At 38.8% G+C, this 13,965-nt stretch overlaps 1 protein-coding gene across 10 annotated transcripts in view; it reads right to left on the bottom strand.

Moving 5' to 3' along the window:
• Positions 1-6,681: 6,681 nt before the first annotated feature.
• Positions 6,682-13,965, bottom strand: part of RCBTB2 (RCC1 and BTB domain containing protein 2) — a 46,141-nt gene continuing 38,857 nt past the window's right edge. For 8 of the 10 annotated variants that reach the window (XM_054528629.2, XM_063714661.1, XM_024257576.3 and 5 more), the window contains 2 exons: positions 13,787-13,917; positions 6,682-7,967 (listed from right to left, as the gene is read on the bottom strand). In XM_054528629.2, the coding sequence (XP_054384604.1) occupies positions 7,827-7,967; positions 13,787-13,917 (272 nt within the window). In that variant the 3' untranslated portion in view covers positions 6,682-7,826. 10 annotated transcript variants of the gene reach the window in all.

Below are 13,965 nucleotides of genomic sequence, written 5' to 3' on the forward strand. Positions count from 1 at the left end.
TTTCTTTACTGTCAAACTCCATAAAGAACAAAAATGATTGTTTAAAAATATAAATTGATTCACGTTGCTCTCTACTTGAAGTACTTAACAGGAATTATAAAGCCCCTACTGACTTCCCATCCTCATCTTGTAGAATTTTCTCCTTGTCACTGTGCTTTAGCCACACTGAACCTTTTTCTTTAAAATGCCAAGCCTATTCTTACCTTAGGCTTTTATATTTCTTCTTCCTTCTGCCTGGAATACTCTTTTCCCAAAATTTTGCATAGCCAGTTCCTTTCTGTCTTTCAGAACTCAGCTCAGAGGGCTTCCTTGACCACCAAGCTAAAATCATCACTTTGTATTGTATCATTCTCCTTCAAAAGTGTAACAGCATCCATCTATCACTATTTTCCACCATCTGAAATTGCCTTTCTTGTTACCTGTCTCCCCATCCCTAGCCACTCCCCACCCCAGATTGTAACCATCAGCCTATCTATGCTTATTTACCACTTTAGGTCTAGCACCTAGAAAGTCCATCTGTAGAGGAAGAAACAGAATATATGTTTTCCATATTTTTCCAAGTATGTGAAAACAAACAACACTCTCTTCCTCTTTTAAAATGCCATGTACTAGTATCTACCATATTCCAGGCACAGTTCTAAATGCTAGAGCTATAACAATGAATAAATAAAACTAAAATCCCCATCCTTGCAGAACTGACTTTCTAGTTTCAGGCAAAGAGAGCAAATGAATGAATAAATGAGGAATACATAGTATGTGAGATTGTATTAAAGACTGCGGAGAAAAACAAAGCAAAGAGGAGGGCAAGGAAGGCTGGTAGGGAAAGGAGTTTTAAAATTTAAAAGAGAGTGATCAGGGAAAGACTTGAGTGATATTTGGGCAAAGATCTGAAGGAGACAAGAGAGTGAGCCAGACACAAACAGGAGTCAAACATTCCACAGAGAGAGGTAGGAGTATGTCTGGTGTGTTTGAAGAACAATTAGGAGGTCATAGCAAAATGGGCAGCAAGTATTTCTCTTCGTCTAATGCAAAGTATAAAAGGCGTTTATGTATATTACAAGTCTATAATCCTTTATCTGTAGTTCCAAAATTGAGAAAGCTTTAAAATCCAAGTGATTCTGTGTGTTTTGTGCCAAAAGTCATATGGCATCAAAACCATATGTAAACTGGCACAGAGCTATTTATAATCTTTATCATAATTGGAATATTCTCATTTCACTGCAGAAATATTAATATGTTTGATTGGGAGCTAACCCAGACCCACCTTAGGTGTTACGTATTATTTGGCATATGTACCATATTATCATCTAATCATTCTAAACTCCCCCAAATTATGAAACCCATCTGGCACCAAGGGTTTCAGACAAGGGATTATCTTAAATTTATATGATTTCTCAAAAACATGGCAGATGAAATTCTTTCCTTCTGGAACAGTGACATGTTTGTTCCTGAAAGAAGAAAGGCAAAGTGCGCAGAGCAGGAAAAGCAGCAAGCATATCTCAATAGGCTGTATTTATATTGGGCGGGGATCTTCAATGAAATGCAGTCTCTTAGGTCACGTGAAAATCAAGTGGCCTAAATGACACTAAAAAATTTTGTCTGCATGGCAGAGAATTGTTCACTTCTAGAGATGAATTTAGTATATTCCAATGAATAAATACTCACTATAATAAAAGGGGCAAATTCAAATTCACATATTTACTTTTTTTTTTTTTTTTTTGGAGATGGAGTCTGACTCTTGTTGCCCAGGCTGGAGTACAATGGCACGATCTTGGCTCACTGCAACCTCTACCTCCCGGGCTCAGGCGATTCTCCTGCCTCAGCCTCCCCAGTAGCTGGGATTGCAGGAGCGCACCACCACGCCGGCTAGTTTTTGTATTTTCAGTAGAGATAGGGTTTCGTCATGTTGACCAGTCTGGTCTCGAACTCCTGACCTCAGGTGATCTGCCACTCTGGCCTCCCAAAGTGTTGGGATTACAGGTATGAACCACTGCACCTGGCCTATTTACTTTTTCATTACAGCTTTCTAAAGGTACAAATGGCCAGGAGGAAACTAGTTATACTAGTTCTATTATCATCTGGATGATTTCATAGAAACTTGCTTTTAGAAGTATATTTTTGTTCCTCATTTTAGGGCTAATATAGTACACACAGCATAGGTAAAGTTTCAGTAGAATTTTCCTTTGGACTAAATAGATATTTTACAGGACGATTCAAACATTACCTCCAGAAATATTAAATTTCCACCACAGGTGTACTTTCTTAAATAGAAATATATTATGGTAGCACTGTATAATATCTACGTGAGATTCAAACAAGCTCTTTTAATACACAGTAAGCATAGTCATCCATTCTCAATACTTTGTGTGTCCATTATCTTGGGACTATATATATTAGTATTGACATATGACAATTGTCATATTAAACAATGACAATACAAAAGGTTAAATGTACTACACAGACCAACCTCAGTTACTTCCTAAATACAAAATGTTATTTTTAACTGAATTTACTGAGAAAATTGGGAAGCTTTGCATTTCTATGTGTTTTGACAAAGATTGAATTAAAAATAACAGTAAGATTTGATTTTTTCCTTTCTCTTCACAATTCTCCCAACTCTGTTGATGTAATAAACGGGGGTTGCATAATAAGATAGTTAAGATTATATAGTTTGTAGTTGCATCTTTTCATTATTCCTGGTTAAGAATCCAGCCTCTAAATAAAACTCTCCATGTTAAGGTTCAGAATGACTGGCAATTTACATGAACTATAACCTGAAGAACATAACATTCTTAACCTTTGTTTTTTAAAATGAATTCAATGGCATCTTCACAAACCTCTATCAGCAGATGAGGGCACTTCTTCACTCCTATAAAATCTTAACCTTTCTCTGTGTAAATTAGTGGACAATTATTTTAGAAGCACTAAAACATTGACTTCCTTGTGTGAGCAAGAGAGGAAACAAAACTTTTGGGAAAATCTAAGATAAACTTGTGCAAAAAAAAGGATCCATTAATTTCTAATGTAGTGTCCTTATGAAAATGTACCTTTTCTCTCACATATCACTAAGGTTCTTCAAACACTCATCTGTTAGAAGGAAATTTTAAAAAGGAAATCTTTTTCCTTCCCATAGGAGTGTCAATGGCAAGCCTATCCTCAAAGACCAGAGAGAAAGCATGTTTTTTCAGATAGATGTACCCCCACCCAGGACTCATCTGTCATCTCTCAGATCTAAAACTAGCTCTTCTTTATCGTTTGGCGTCAGAAGTTTTAAGGGCTAAACCACTAATTCTTATCCTTGGCTGAACATCAAATTACTTGTGGAGCTTTTAAAATGTACTGAATTTGGGCAGGGCGTGGTGGCTCATGACTGTAATCCCAGCACTTTGAGATGCCAGGGTGGGTGGATCACCTGAGGTCAGGAGTTTGAGACCAGCCTGACCAGTATGGTGAAACCCTGTCACTACTAAAGATACAAAACTTAGCTGGGCATGGTGGTGTGCGCCTGTGGTCTCAGCTACTTAGGAGGCTAAGACAGGAGAATCTCTTGAACCCGGGAGGCAGAGGTTGCAGTGAGCTGAGATCACACCTCCAGCCTGCTGGGCAAACAGAGCAAGACTCTGTCTTAAAAAAAAAAAAAAAAAGGCCGGGCGCAGTAGCTCACGCCTGTAATCCCAGCACTTTGGAAGGCCAAGGCGGGCGAATCACGAGGTCAGGAGATTAAGACCATCCTGGCTAACACTGTGAAACCCCGTCTCTACTAAAGATACAAAAAATTAGCTGGGCGTGGTGGCGGGCGCCTGTAGTCCCAGCTACTCGGGAGGCTGACACAGGAGAATGGCATGAACCTGGGAGGCAGAGCTTGCAGTGAGCCGAGATCACGCCACTGCACTCCAGCCTGGGCAACAGAGCGAGACTCAGTCTCAAAAAAAAAAAAAATCCATAGATTATTCTGTTGTGTGCAGAGATAAGAGGCATGTAAACCTACACAAAACAAAGCTTAGGGAGCAAAAACGGGGTAAGAGTCCAGAGTAACAACCTGTACTCTGGCAGTATGCCTACTGACCCATGGTGGAGTGTGTAAAGGGTAGTCCATTTTTCATCCCCAAGTAAACTTATCTGTTCCCCTTTGAGTGTTCCAATTTTTATATGAAATGAGTTCACAAAAGAAAAAGGCACTGAGGAGCTTCAGAAGACTCTGTCAGAAATAAGCAAGAAAAAGGAAGACACTGTGAAGCTATAAAAGCTTAGTCAGCTATAGCTAGCACAGGAAGGTGGGGGAGAGAGACCAAAGAAACAAAGACTGTGGTTGTCTAATGGCCAGAACAGATGCTATAGGTACTTGCCATGTTTGAATGTTTTTTTGTTGGATAAAACAGCAAACTTATCAAAAAATGAAAACAAATGGTATAATGCTACTTCTAAAATAACAACAGAATAAAACTATATAGTTTTAAAAACAGGATTCAGATTTAGATCTAGAGACACTCAGACTCTGCCTCTAGCAGATAAAGTCTGAAGAAAAATGGTTAAGCAATTTGTTAAAGAGAAACTCTGTCCATTTAGTGTTGCTATAACAGAAAAACTGAGGCTGGGTTAATTCATAAATTAGAGGGGTGTATTTGGCTCATGGTTCTGGTGGCTGGAAGCTTCAAGATTGGGCAGATGCATCTGCTGGGGACCTCGGGCTGCTTCAAGTCAAGTCATGGTGGAAAGCCAAAGTGGGGCAGACGTGCACAAAGACATCATGTGGTGAGAAACCAAGGTCGCTGAAATCCCTTTTTTTTTTAGACAGAGTCTCACTCTGTCACCAGGCTGGAGTGCAGTGGTGCCAATCTCAGCTCACTGCAACCTCCGCCTCCCAGGTTCAAGTGATTCTCCTGCCTCAGCCTCCCGAGTAGCTGGGATTACAGGTGCCCACCACTACACCTGGCTAATTTTTTGTATTTTTAATAGAGATGGGGTTTCACCATGTTGGCCAGGCTGGTCTTGAACTCCTGACCTCGTGATTCACCCGCCTTGGCTTCCCAAAGTGCTGCGATTGCAGGCGTGAGCCACTGCGCCCGGCCTGAAACCCCTTTTATAACAACTCAGTCTTGGGAACTAATTCAGTTCCAAGAGAACCAGAACCCACTCTTGCTGGAGGGCATTAATCTATTCACAATGGATCTGCCCCCAGGACCCATACACTTCCCACCAGGCCCTAAGGCCTCCCAACACCACCACGGTGGGGATCAAATTTCAATATGAGTTTTGGCAAAGGACAAACCACATCCAAATCATAGCAGAAATAATGGATTCAAAATGTGACCCAACGAAGAGAATGAAAAGACAAGCCATAAACTGGGAGAAAATATTTGCAAAAGACATATCTGATAAAGGACTGTTACCCAAAATATATAATGAACTCAAAACAATTAAAAAAAAAAGATTTAAAAATTGGCTACCAATCTGAACAGACACCTCATCAAAGATATGCAGATAGCAAATAAGCACATGAAAAAATACTCCACATCATATGTTATCAGGGAAATGCAAATTAAAACAAAAATGAGATGGCACTATACACCTATTAGAATGGCCCGAATCTGGAACACTGACAACACCTAATGCTGGTGAGGATGTGGAGCAACAAGAACTCTCATTCACTGCTCATAGATATGAAAAACAGTACAGCCACTTTGAATTACAGTTTGACAGTTTCTTAAAAAAAAAAAAAAAAAAAAAACAAAACATACTAACATATAATCCAGTAATCATGCTCCTTGGTATTTACCTAAAGGAGTTGAAAACTTATGTCCACACAAAAACCTGTACACAGATGTTTATAGTAGCTTTATTCGTAATTGCCAAAACTTGGAAGAAACCAAGATGTCCTTCAGGAGGTGAATGGATAAACTGTGGTACATCCAGGCAATGGAGTATTATTCAGCACTAAAAAGAAATGAGCTATCGAGCCAAGAAAAGACTTGTGGAAACTTAATTGCATATTATTAAGTGAAAGAAGCCAATCCAAAAAGGCTATATACTGTATGATTCCAATGATATGACATTTTGGAAAAGGCAAAACTATGGATACAGTAAAAAGATCCATGGCTGCCAGGAGTTAGGGGCAAAGGAGGAAGGGATGAATAAGCAGAGCTCAGAAGATTTTTAGGGCAATGAAACCACTCTCTATGATACAATAATGATGGACACAGGTCATTATACATTTGTCCAAACTCACAGAATGTGCACCACCAACAATGGACCCTAATGTAAACTATGGACTGTGGGTGATAATGATGTGTCCAAGCAGGTTCATCAGGTATAACAAATGCACCACTCTGGTCGGGGGGTGTTGACAGCAGGGAAGGCTGTGCATGTGTAGGGGCATGAGGCATAAGGGAAAACTGTATTTTCTTCACAATTTTGCTGTGAACCTAAAACTGTTTTACAAAAATAGTCTTCAAAAAAGTCACCTCGCCAATAAAGAGCAGACCAAGGCAATAATATGAATGATAATTAGGTTGTTTATAAGCTATTTGTGGTCTAGGGTGGGCTTTCCTATGAGACTTTATCTGAGTAACTGCTTGATAAGAGTATAATATATCCAACTGATTTATGTACATCTAAGAGACATGAGGTTGACATTTTATAATTTTGCTGCTGTTTTGGGATTAAAAAAAAAAACCCAACACATTTGTTCTGTTATCTGCAAATAAGCACTTTATTACCAAATAGTTCAGCATCAGAACAAGAATTCTAATTCCAAAAGGGTTTTCTTTACATTACATGATATTGTGAGATACATATTAGAAGAATCTGAGACTATGTTCCATTCCAGTTTCTCTTTTGCAATTAGGTAATTTGTTTTGATCTAAAAAGTATAAATTTATCTCATTCTTGTTAATGCTGTCCATGAAATGTAAGTATCAGTTCCTTCTCAGCTAGTGCTTTATAGTTATACTGGTGCCAGGTTAAGAGACCTATTTTATAGTGACATGAAAGTCAACTACAAGAAAAGTACATTGTCATTTTCATTTACAGAGGCAAATCCCTCTTAACACAAAGAAAAGCAAAGGACATTATGTGATTATGTAAGGCAGATCAGCCCAGGAATTTCATTCAAAGATAATACTTCATACTCCATAATCCTATGTGAGAAATTAATGAACGACTCCAAGTAAAAAGAAAATTAAAATTAGCCCTTGGGACTCTGACAATTTAATTGCCAAGGCCTTTTGTGAATTCTAAACAATGTTCTAAATTAGCCACAATTTCTCAGAATGATATAACAGAAGAATATGAACCTCAATAATTACAGGCTGTTTTAAGTTTATTTTGTGAAAGTTATTCCTTCCCCCAGTATTCCACAACTAAAGCTGTTCTCAGGATGTACTGAAGATTTATAATAAATTGAGTGCCTATTATACACAAGGCACTGTGCTGAGTGCTGAAAATGTGGTAAGGACAGCACTCCTCGTCAAGCTATCTATGTGGTATTAGCCAGCTGAATAATGGAACATTTGGGCCAGAATAGCATACACTGAGACCAGGGTACCAAAGGTGTCCAACTTAAGTGACTCAAAAGAGGAAATGGTAAATAAGATATTTCAATTTTTTTTCCTTGACCTTAGTCACATCTGATCAGAACATTCAATGCTTTCTACATAAACTGGGTTTAGGCAGACAAAGACCACTCACCACCATCCTTCTTTTGACAGATACAAGTACTCAGCCAAACGTAGCTCATCATACATACTGTTAATTAAAGAGAAGTGATTCATCTCTGGCTTTTGCAGGGGAAATGGAAAGGCTCAAAAACTCCTTTCCTGCAGATGGGATCAATTTTTAAAGGCTCCAACTCTGCTTGCTTTGCTGATAAAGTTCTTCAGGAGATCATGGTCCATTTCTGCAAAACCTGATGTTTGTGTTACTACAGTCAGATGGTTTATGCAAAACCTGAAGCAGAATTCTTCTAAATCCTAGGAACAACAACAAAGATGGTTTAATAAATTCGTATTTCCTAATTCAATGCAACATAGCATGAAAACTGCTAAAACAAGTTAGGCAAAGAAAAAGGATTTGATAGCCAAGTGGAGGAAATGATGGCATGGTAATACCTAAAGAATAGTCACAAGAAGTATAACAAATATGAATCATCTATGCTTGTAAAAATTTAAGTAGCACAGAGTAACATTCAAGTTCCTCCGCACTAACCTAGGTAAAGAATCTTTTTCTTCCCAGAGATAGGCACGTGAGTGTGTGAATTCCTTGGTTCCTTTGTCTAGTGACAGTATTTGTAACTGTTGATTTCACTTTCAATAACTGTTAAAAGCCCTATACTCCTCTTTTATATTTATATCAGGGTCTTTAAGTATGTCTGCCTATAAAGAGTTGATGGAAGAAAAAGGTAAGCCATAAAAAGCAGTAATGCCAGGAAATTGCTGCTCTGAAGTCACTAACAGGCCACCGCTTTTTCCCTTTATGAGACGACACAGGATGGGAAGGATGGATTTGATCACACTACGTATGCCTTCAATAATCTCAACTGGGAAAATGCTTTAAAGAAATCATGACTTCCAAGTCTCTGGTAAGAGAGACCCGATAGATTGGTGTTTTCTGGCTTACTGTAATGCACTCTGGGCCAAAGAATAATGCTGTAATAATTCTCTAGATTAGAACTATAACTTGAAAATCAGAATGAGGCTGACCAGATGCTTTTTGGCCCTGGAGAAGTGAGGGCAGACTGCTGAGACCTCCAATATGCCTCAAACCCTAGGCTACTTGGCCTAGGACAAGATGCTGCTAGATGGTGGTCAATTTTTAAAAGTTTCCTCTTCAAGCTACTGTAGGTAATTTATAAAAAATAAAAGCCCCAAACACTTTCTAAGCAATTACATATGCACATTACACATGATAGTCTTTTCTTCTTTAGACATAAATTATAGCAAATGCTGAAGATGGAAAAAATAAAAAAAAAATAATGCTGATAGCCTTGCCAATGTACATATAAACCTACGGTACATTTTCTTTTAAGAAAAGAAAGAAACTATACTAGGAAAATGTTTATTTCATGCCTGAACATAACTGGGCAGGCTGTTGGTACCACACCAGCAATATGATGTGTCTCTGTCCCAGGTAAGCCTTCAGTGATAAACAGGGAAAATTCACACACCCACTTGTCATCACAGCATACTATACATAAAAATGTGCCTCAATGATACATGCTGAATATCTCAGGATCCATTTAAAATTATGTGCTGTTGCTTAAATTTTCACAAATGACATTTTTGCCTACAGCACACAAAAGTGAAACCAGATAGAGATGCATCATCTCTTTGGCTGAACTCTACAGAGAGGAATGGAGGAATTCATACCTACACCACATACATTAGAGTGTGTCTGGAGTTAGGTGGCTGGGCAGTTTGATGCCTCACAGATCTGGATAGCATCAGGAAAATTGCTAATTAATGAAAGAATGAAAGGACCCTAAAAAGTTATCACTTGGATCCATGCTCCTTTACTTTATTGTAGAGTGGGATCTTCCCCTAAATATTAAATTAAGGACAGGACTTGGAAAGAGTTCCTGTGATTCTAAGAATTCAATAAATTGGCATAGGGTGGTAGTACTGGTTATAGGGGAATTCTGTACATATAAAACAAGGCCCCCATTATTTTACAGTTAAAGAATTGTAGTCTATTTTGAATGCTACCACTCTATACGGCTTCATGTTCAAAATGGGGCCCTCTGTTCTGTCCTGCAGTCCTACCACATTCTCCTAGTTTGCTCATTCTCCTACAGGACTCTCATACTTCTCCCCATAAGCCTGACATCTCCCCTCTCATCCTCATCCTCAGCTGACATAACTTCCTATTTCACTGAGAACCAGAATCACTTGAAAAGAACCTCCACAAGTTCTCCCTACCACGTCTCCTTGCCTATTACAGAGAGGCCTGTGGATGCAATCTTCTCTGGATCAAAGGTCCAAGACCCTATAGAAAGCAGAGCCCTTGCTCTGTCACTAGATCCCACTGCTCCACCTACTCAGGGGCCCTGCTCTACCAACTGTCCCCTACATCACTGGCTTGTTCCCCTTCACTGAGTCATTTGCATCATTAGACAAGCTTCCATTTCCTACATCTTAAAAAAGTAAAGATGTTTTACCTCAAATGCCCCTAAACCTCTTCCTTTTTATCTTTATAATAACATTATCATGAAAAGCTGCCTTTATTCCCTATCTTCAGTTCCTCTACTTCCACGCTCCGATCAGACTTCCCGCCTCACTACGCTAAAACTGCTTGCCAAGGCCCCCCCCGGCGTTCTCATCGCCAAACCCACTCGTCAGTTCTCAGTCCTCGTGCAGACCTGCCAGCAGCATCTGGTGTGGTTCGGACTTCTTCCTTCCTGTTTTGCTTTCTTTCCCAGCCTCCAGGAAACGGTCTGCTGGTTTCTCTCTTCCGTTACTGCTCATTCCTCTTCAGTCTCCTTTGCTGGTGTCTCCTTATCTCCTCAACCTCTAAGCACAGAGTGCTCAGGACTTAAATCCTCAAACCTGTCTCACGTCACTGCCTCATAGCTTTGACTTCAGCACATTTCTCTCTGACTTCCAGGCTTGCTTATCCAATTTGCTTATTAGACATTTCCATTTGGATGTCTAATAGACATCACATACTTCTCATACTCAAAACCAAATTCCTGATATTTCCTCCAAAATGTTGCTCCTATCTTCTCTATCTCAATAGATGCCACTTTCATCCTTACAGTTGCTGAGGCACAGAACCTCCTCAGTCGTCTTTTTTCTTTCCTCACATCTAATCCATCCGCACATCCTGTTGGCTCAACTTTATTCAAAATCTTAACCACTTTTTACTATCCCCACAGGTGATAACTTGGACCAATCCACCATCATCACTTACACACACACACACACACACACACACACACACACTTACTTTTCTCTCTCTCACCTTCTCTCTCCCTCCCTCCCTCCCTCCCTCCTCAACACAGCAGCCAGGAGGATTACTTCCAAATGCCCATCATATCTGCTCCTCTCCAAACCCTCTGATGGCTACTCACCTTGGAACTCTGATTCCTGAAACTTGCCTATGGGCTCTGCAGGCCCTGCCTCCTCCCACACACGCCACTGTGCACCTCCACCGCACCATCTCCCTGCCTCATCAGCTACTTCCCTCCCCACTGTGCTCCCTCCACACCGGGCTTGCTTTTCCCCAAACACACCACCCACACCTCCTTCAGGTCTCTGGCTTGAGTCACCTGCTCACTGATGTCTTGCCTCCCTGACTACTCTATTTAAAATTTCAACTTTCATCTCAGGATGGCATTCCCTAGAGTGTCTTCCCTGGCTTACTTCTTTCCATATCACTTGTCACCATCTGACATACTATATATCCTATTCATTTATTGATCACCCGTCTCCCCTCACCAGAAATTCCCATGAGAGCAGAGATTTTGGATTGTTTTGTTCATTTGGAGTACCCCAGTGCCTAGGGCAGTGCCAGGCATGTAACAGGCACTCAGTGAATATTTGTTGAATCCATGCATAAATACTCCTGACTTCAAAATATTGAGGACAATGGAGAATTGTAGTTAAACATGCGGTTTTAAAATTTGCCCAATCTTGGACTGTATCCCAGTTTTGCAGTTTACTAGTTTACTCAGATTACTTAATCTCCCCCAAGCTTCAGTTTTCTCATTTATAAACTGGATCTAATATAATAATGCCTATGTCATATAAGGTTGTTTTGAGGAGTAAATGAAACATGAACTGTGCTTAGAATAATCCCTGGCTCATATCAGTTATGTACTAAGTGACAGTCCAGCATGAGGGATAATAATTTGCTGAAAGAGCCCATTTCTTGCTTATTTGAGCCAGGCAAATCAAATACAGCACTGTTCTTTATTTACAAAAGCTTGTATTTTACATTAAGTACATATACAGTCTATTTTACTTATAGTCTATTATACTAATTTAGGGTACAGCAATTAGCTGGACAGACTGTAGTAAAACAGTGCATCTCTATAGGCAAAACTGAACATCCATGAAAGGAGTATTTAATAAGTACCTACTCTGTGTCAGACGCCGTCCTAGGCACTGGGGATATGGTTGTGAGCAAAACGAAGTCCCTGCCATGCCTCAAAGAGCTTACTTTCTAGAAAACAGAGAGCTGGAAGGTAGCCAGACAAATAATTCACATAAATAGAGAATATAAAAAAGTATTAAAAATGAAGCCTGATTCAGATGCAAACACCATGTGCCACCATCTTGACATCTGAGATGGCCCCTCCATCACCACGGTTCATCACCGTGATGCTAAAGAATGGACTAGGAAAAGTGCAGAGATCTTGTCTGACCGTGAAACATTCTGTGTTGTAAGTGCCCAGTGTGTTATTGCCTTGATATAAAACATTCACTGTGCTTTTAAATGTCATTGTTTTGAGGTAGTACTTTTTTTTTAAATGTTAAGTGAAAAAAAAATCTAGGTTTCAAGTATTTACAAATATATAATGTGACATAAAACAAAAACTCAGAAGCTGTTATATGAAAGTGCTAATGTTCTCTGGTTGATGAGTCATTACCTTCCTCACTTTTTGTCTTTTACAAATTTTCTTTAATAAGCATAGTATCATTTATGTAAACAGAAAAAAAGTTATAACCTTTCATCTATTAAAATGTCTCTGTTTTCTTTGACCAAAGGAGAGGATATCCTTATACCAAAAGGAAACTGACTCGAAGATGTTACGGCCTGTTTCCTAAAGATTTGGTTCTAAGATTGGTTTTCTTTCCTTTCTTTATTATCATAACAATACATGGTCACTGTAAAAGTTAAAAAAAAAATAAGCAAAGAGAAGAAAATAAAAATCATCCACAATCCCGCTATTCAATAACCACTAAGCATAGTTTTCAGTCTTTTTTTCTATGTAGATAATGAATTTTAGTTTTTTATTCAGCTATTTATACTTTTTTAAAAAATAAAAATAGGATAACAGTTTTTCACTTAGTGATATATCTTGAATAGCTGCATAATTTCTTGATATTAACATTTTATAAACAAGCCTCCACTATTCACACTAACCTTTTTCTAATTTTTCAAAATTATAAACTGCTGCAGTAAACACCTTTGAAGCTAAGTCTTTGTCCAAATCCATGATTAATTCCTCAAGATAAATACTTATAAGTGAATTCCTTGAAGAATTACGTCTTTAATTTAAGGCGCTTAATACATATTATACCAAATTGTTCTCCATACCAATTTGTACTCTCATCAGCAGTTTAGGAGAACACCATTATTCTGATCCTATACATTATCTCTAAAAATATATTCCTGCTTTGACAGGTGAAAAGTTATACCTTGTTTTCATTTATGTTTTTTGTCTATTTATAGAGCCATTTGTTCTTTGGTCCATTTCTTTCAACCAAACTATTCCTATTGTCTTTTTGTTTTTCACTCTGGTAAACAGACTTCATTATATGTTGCAAGTATTTTTCCCAGTGTCTCATTACTTTGTAAGTTTCTCTATGGTATTTTTACGTGGATAAAAGTTTTTTATCTTTTTAAGTCAGAGCTATAAATCTTTTCCTTTATGGCTTCTGCCTTTGATGTCCATCCCAACATTATATAAATACTCGCTTATGTGTTGTCTAGTACTCTTGTTACTTCATTTTTTTTTTAAATATTAAATATTTCCTCTACCCAGACTTTCTTTTAGTTTAAGGTACGAGGCAGACACCTGGGTTCCATTTCTCCAGGAGGCCGGCAGCTGGAAGCAAGCTTTCCTTACCTGGGCATCATACTTCACCGCAGCCGAGAGCAGAGCGATGGCGTTCTCCTCGCAGATGCCTTGCTTGATAGTTTGTTGGCAGAGCTTTTTCAAACGATTTTCTCTATAAAATGTAGCCAAGTCTAGCAGTCCTGGAGGAAAGACGTGTTTATTAGCGGGAGTGATTTCAAGCATCCTGA

This window comes from Pongo abelii, chromosome 14 (genome assembly GCF_028885655.2).
Source record: "Pongo abelii isolate AG06213 chromosome 14, NHGRI_mPonAbe1-v2.0_pri, whole genome shotgun sequence".
Taxonomy (NCBI): domain Eukaryota; kingdom Metazoa; phylum Chordata; class Mammalia; order Primates; family Hominidae; genus Pongo; species Pongo abelii.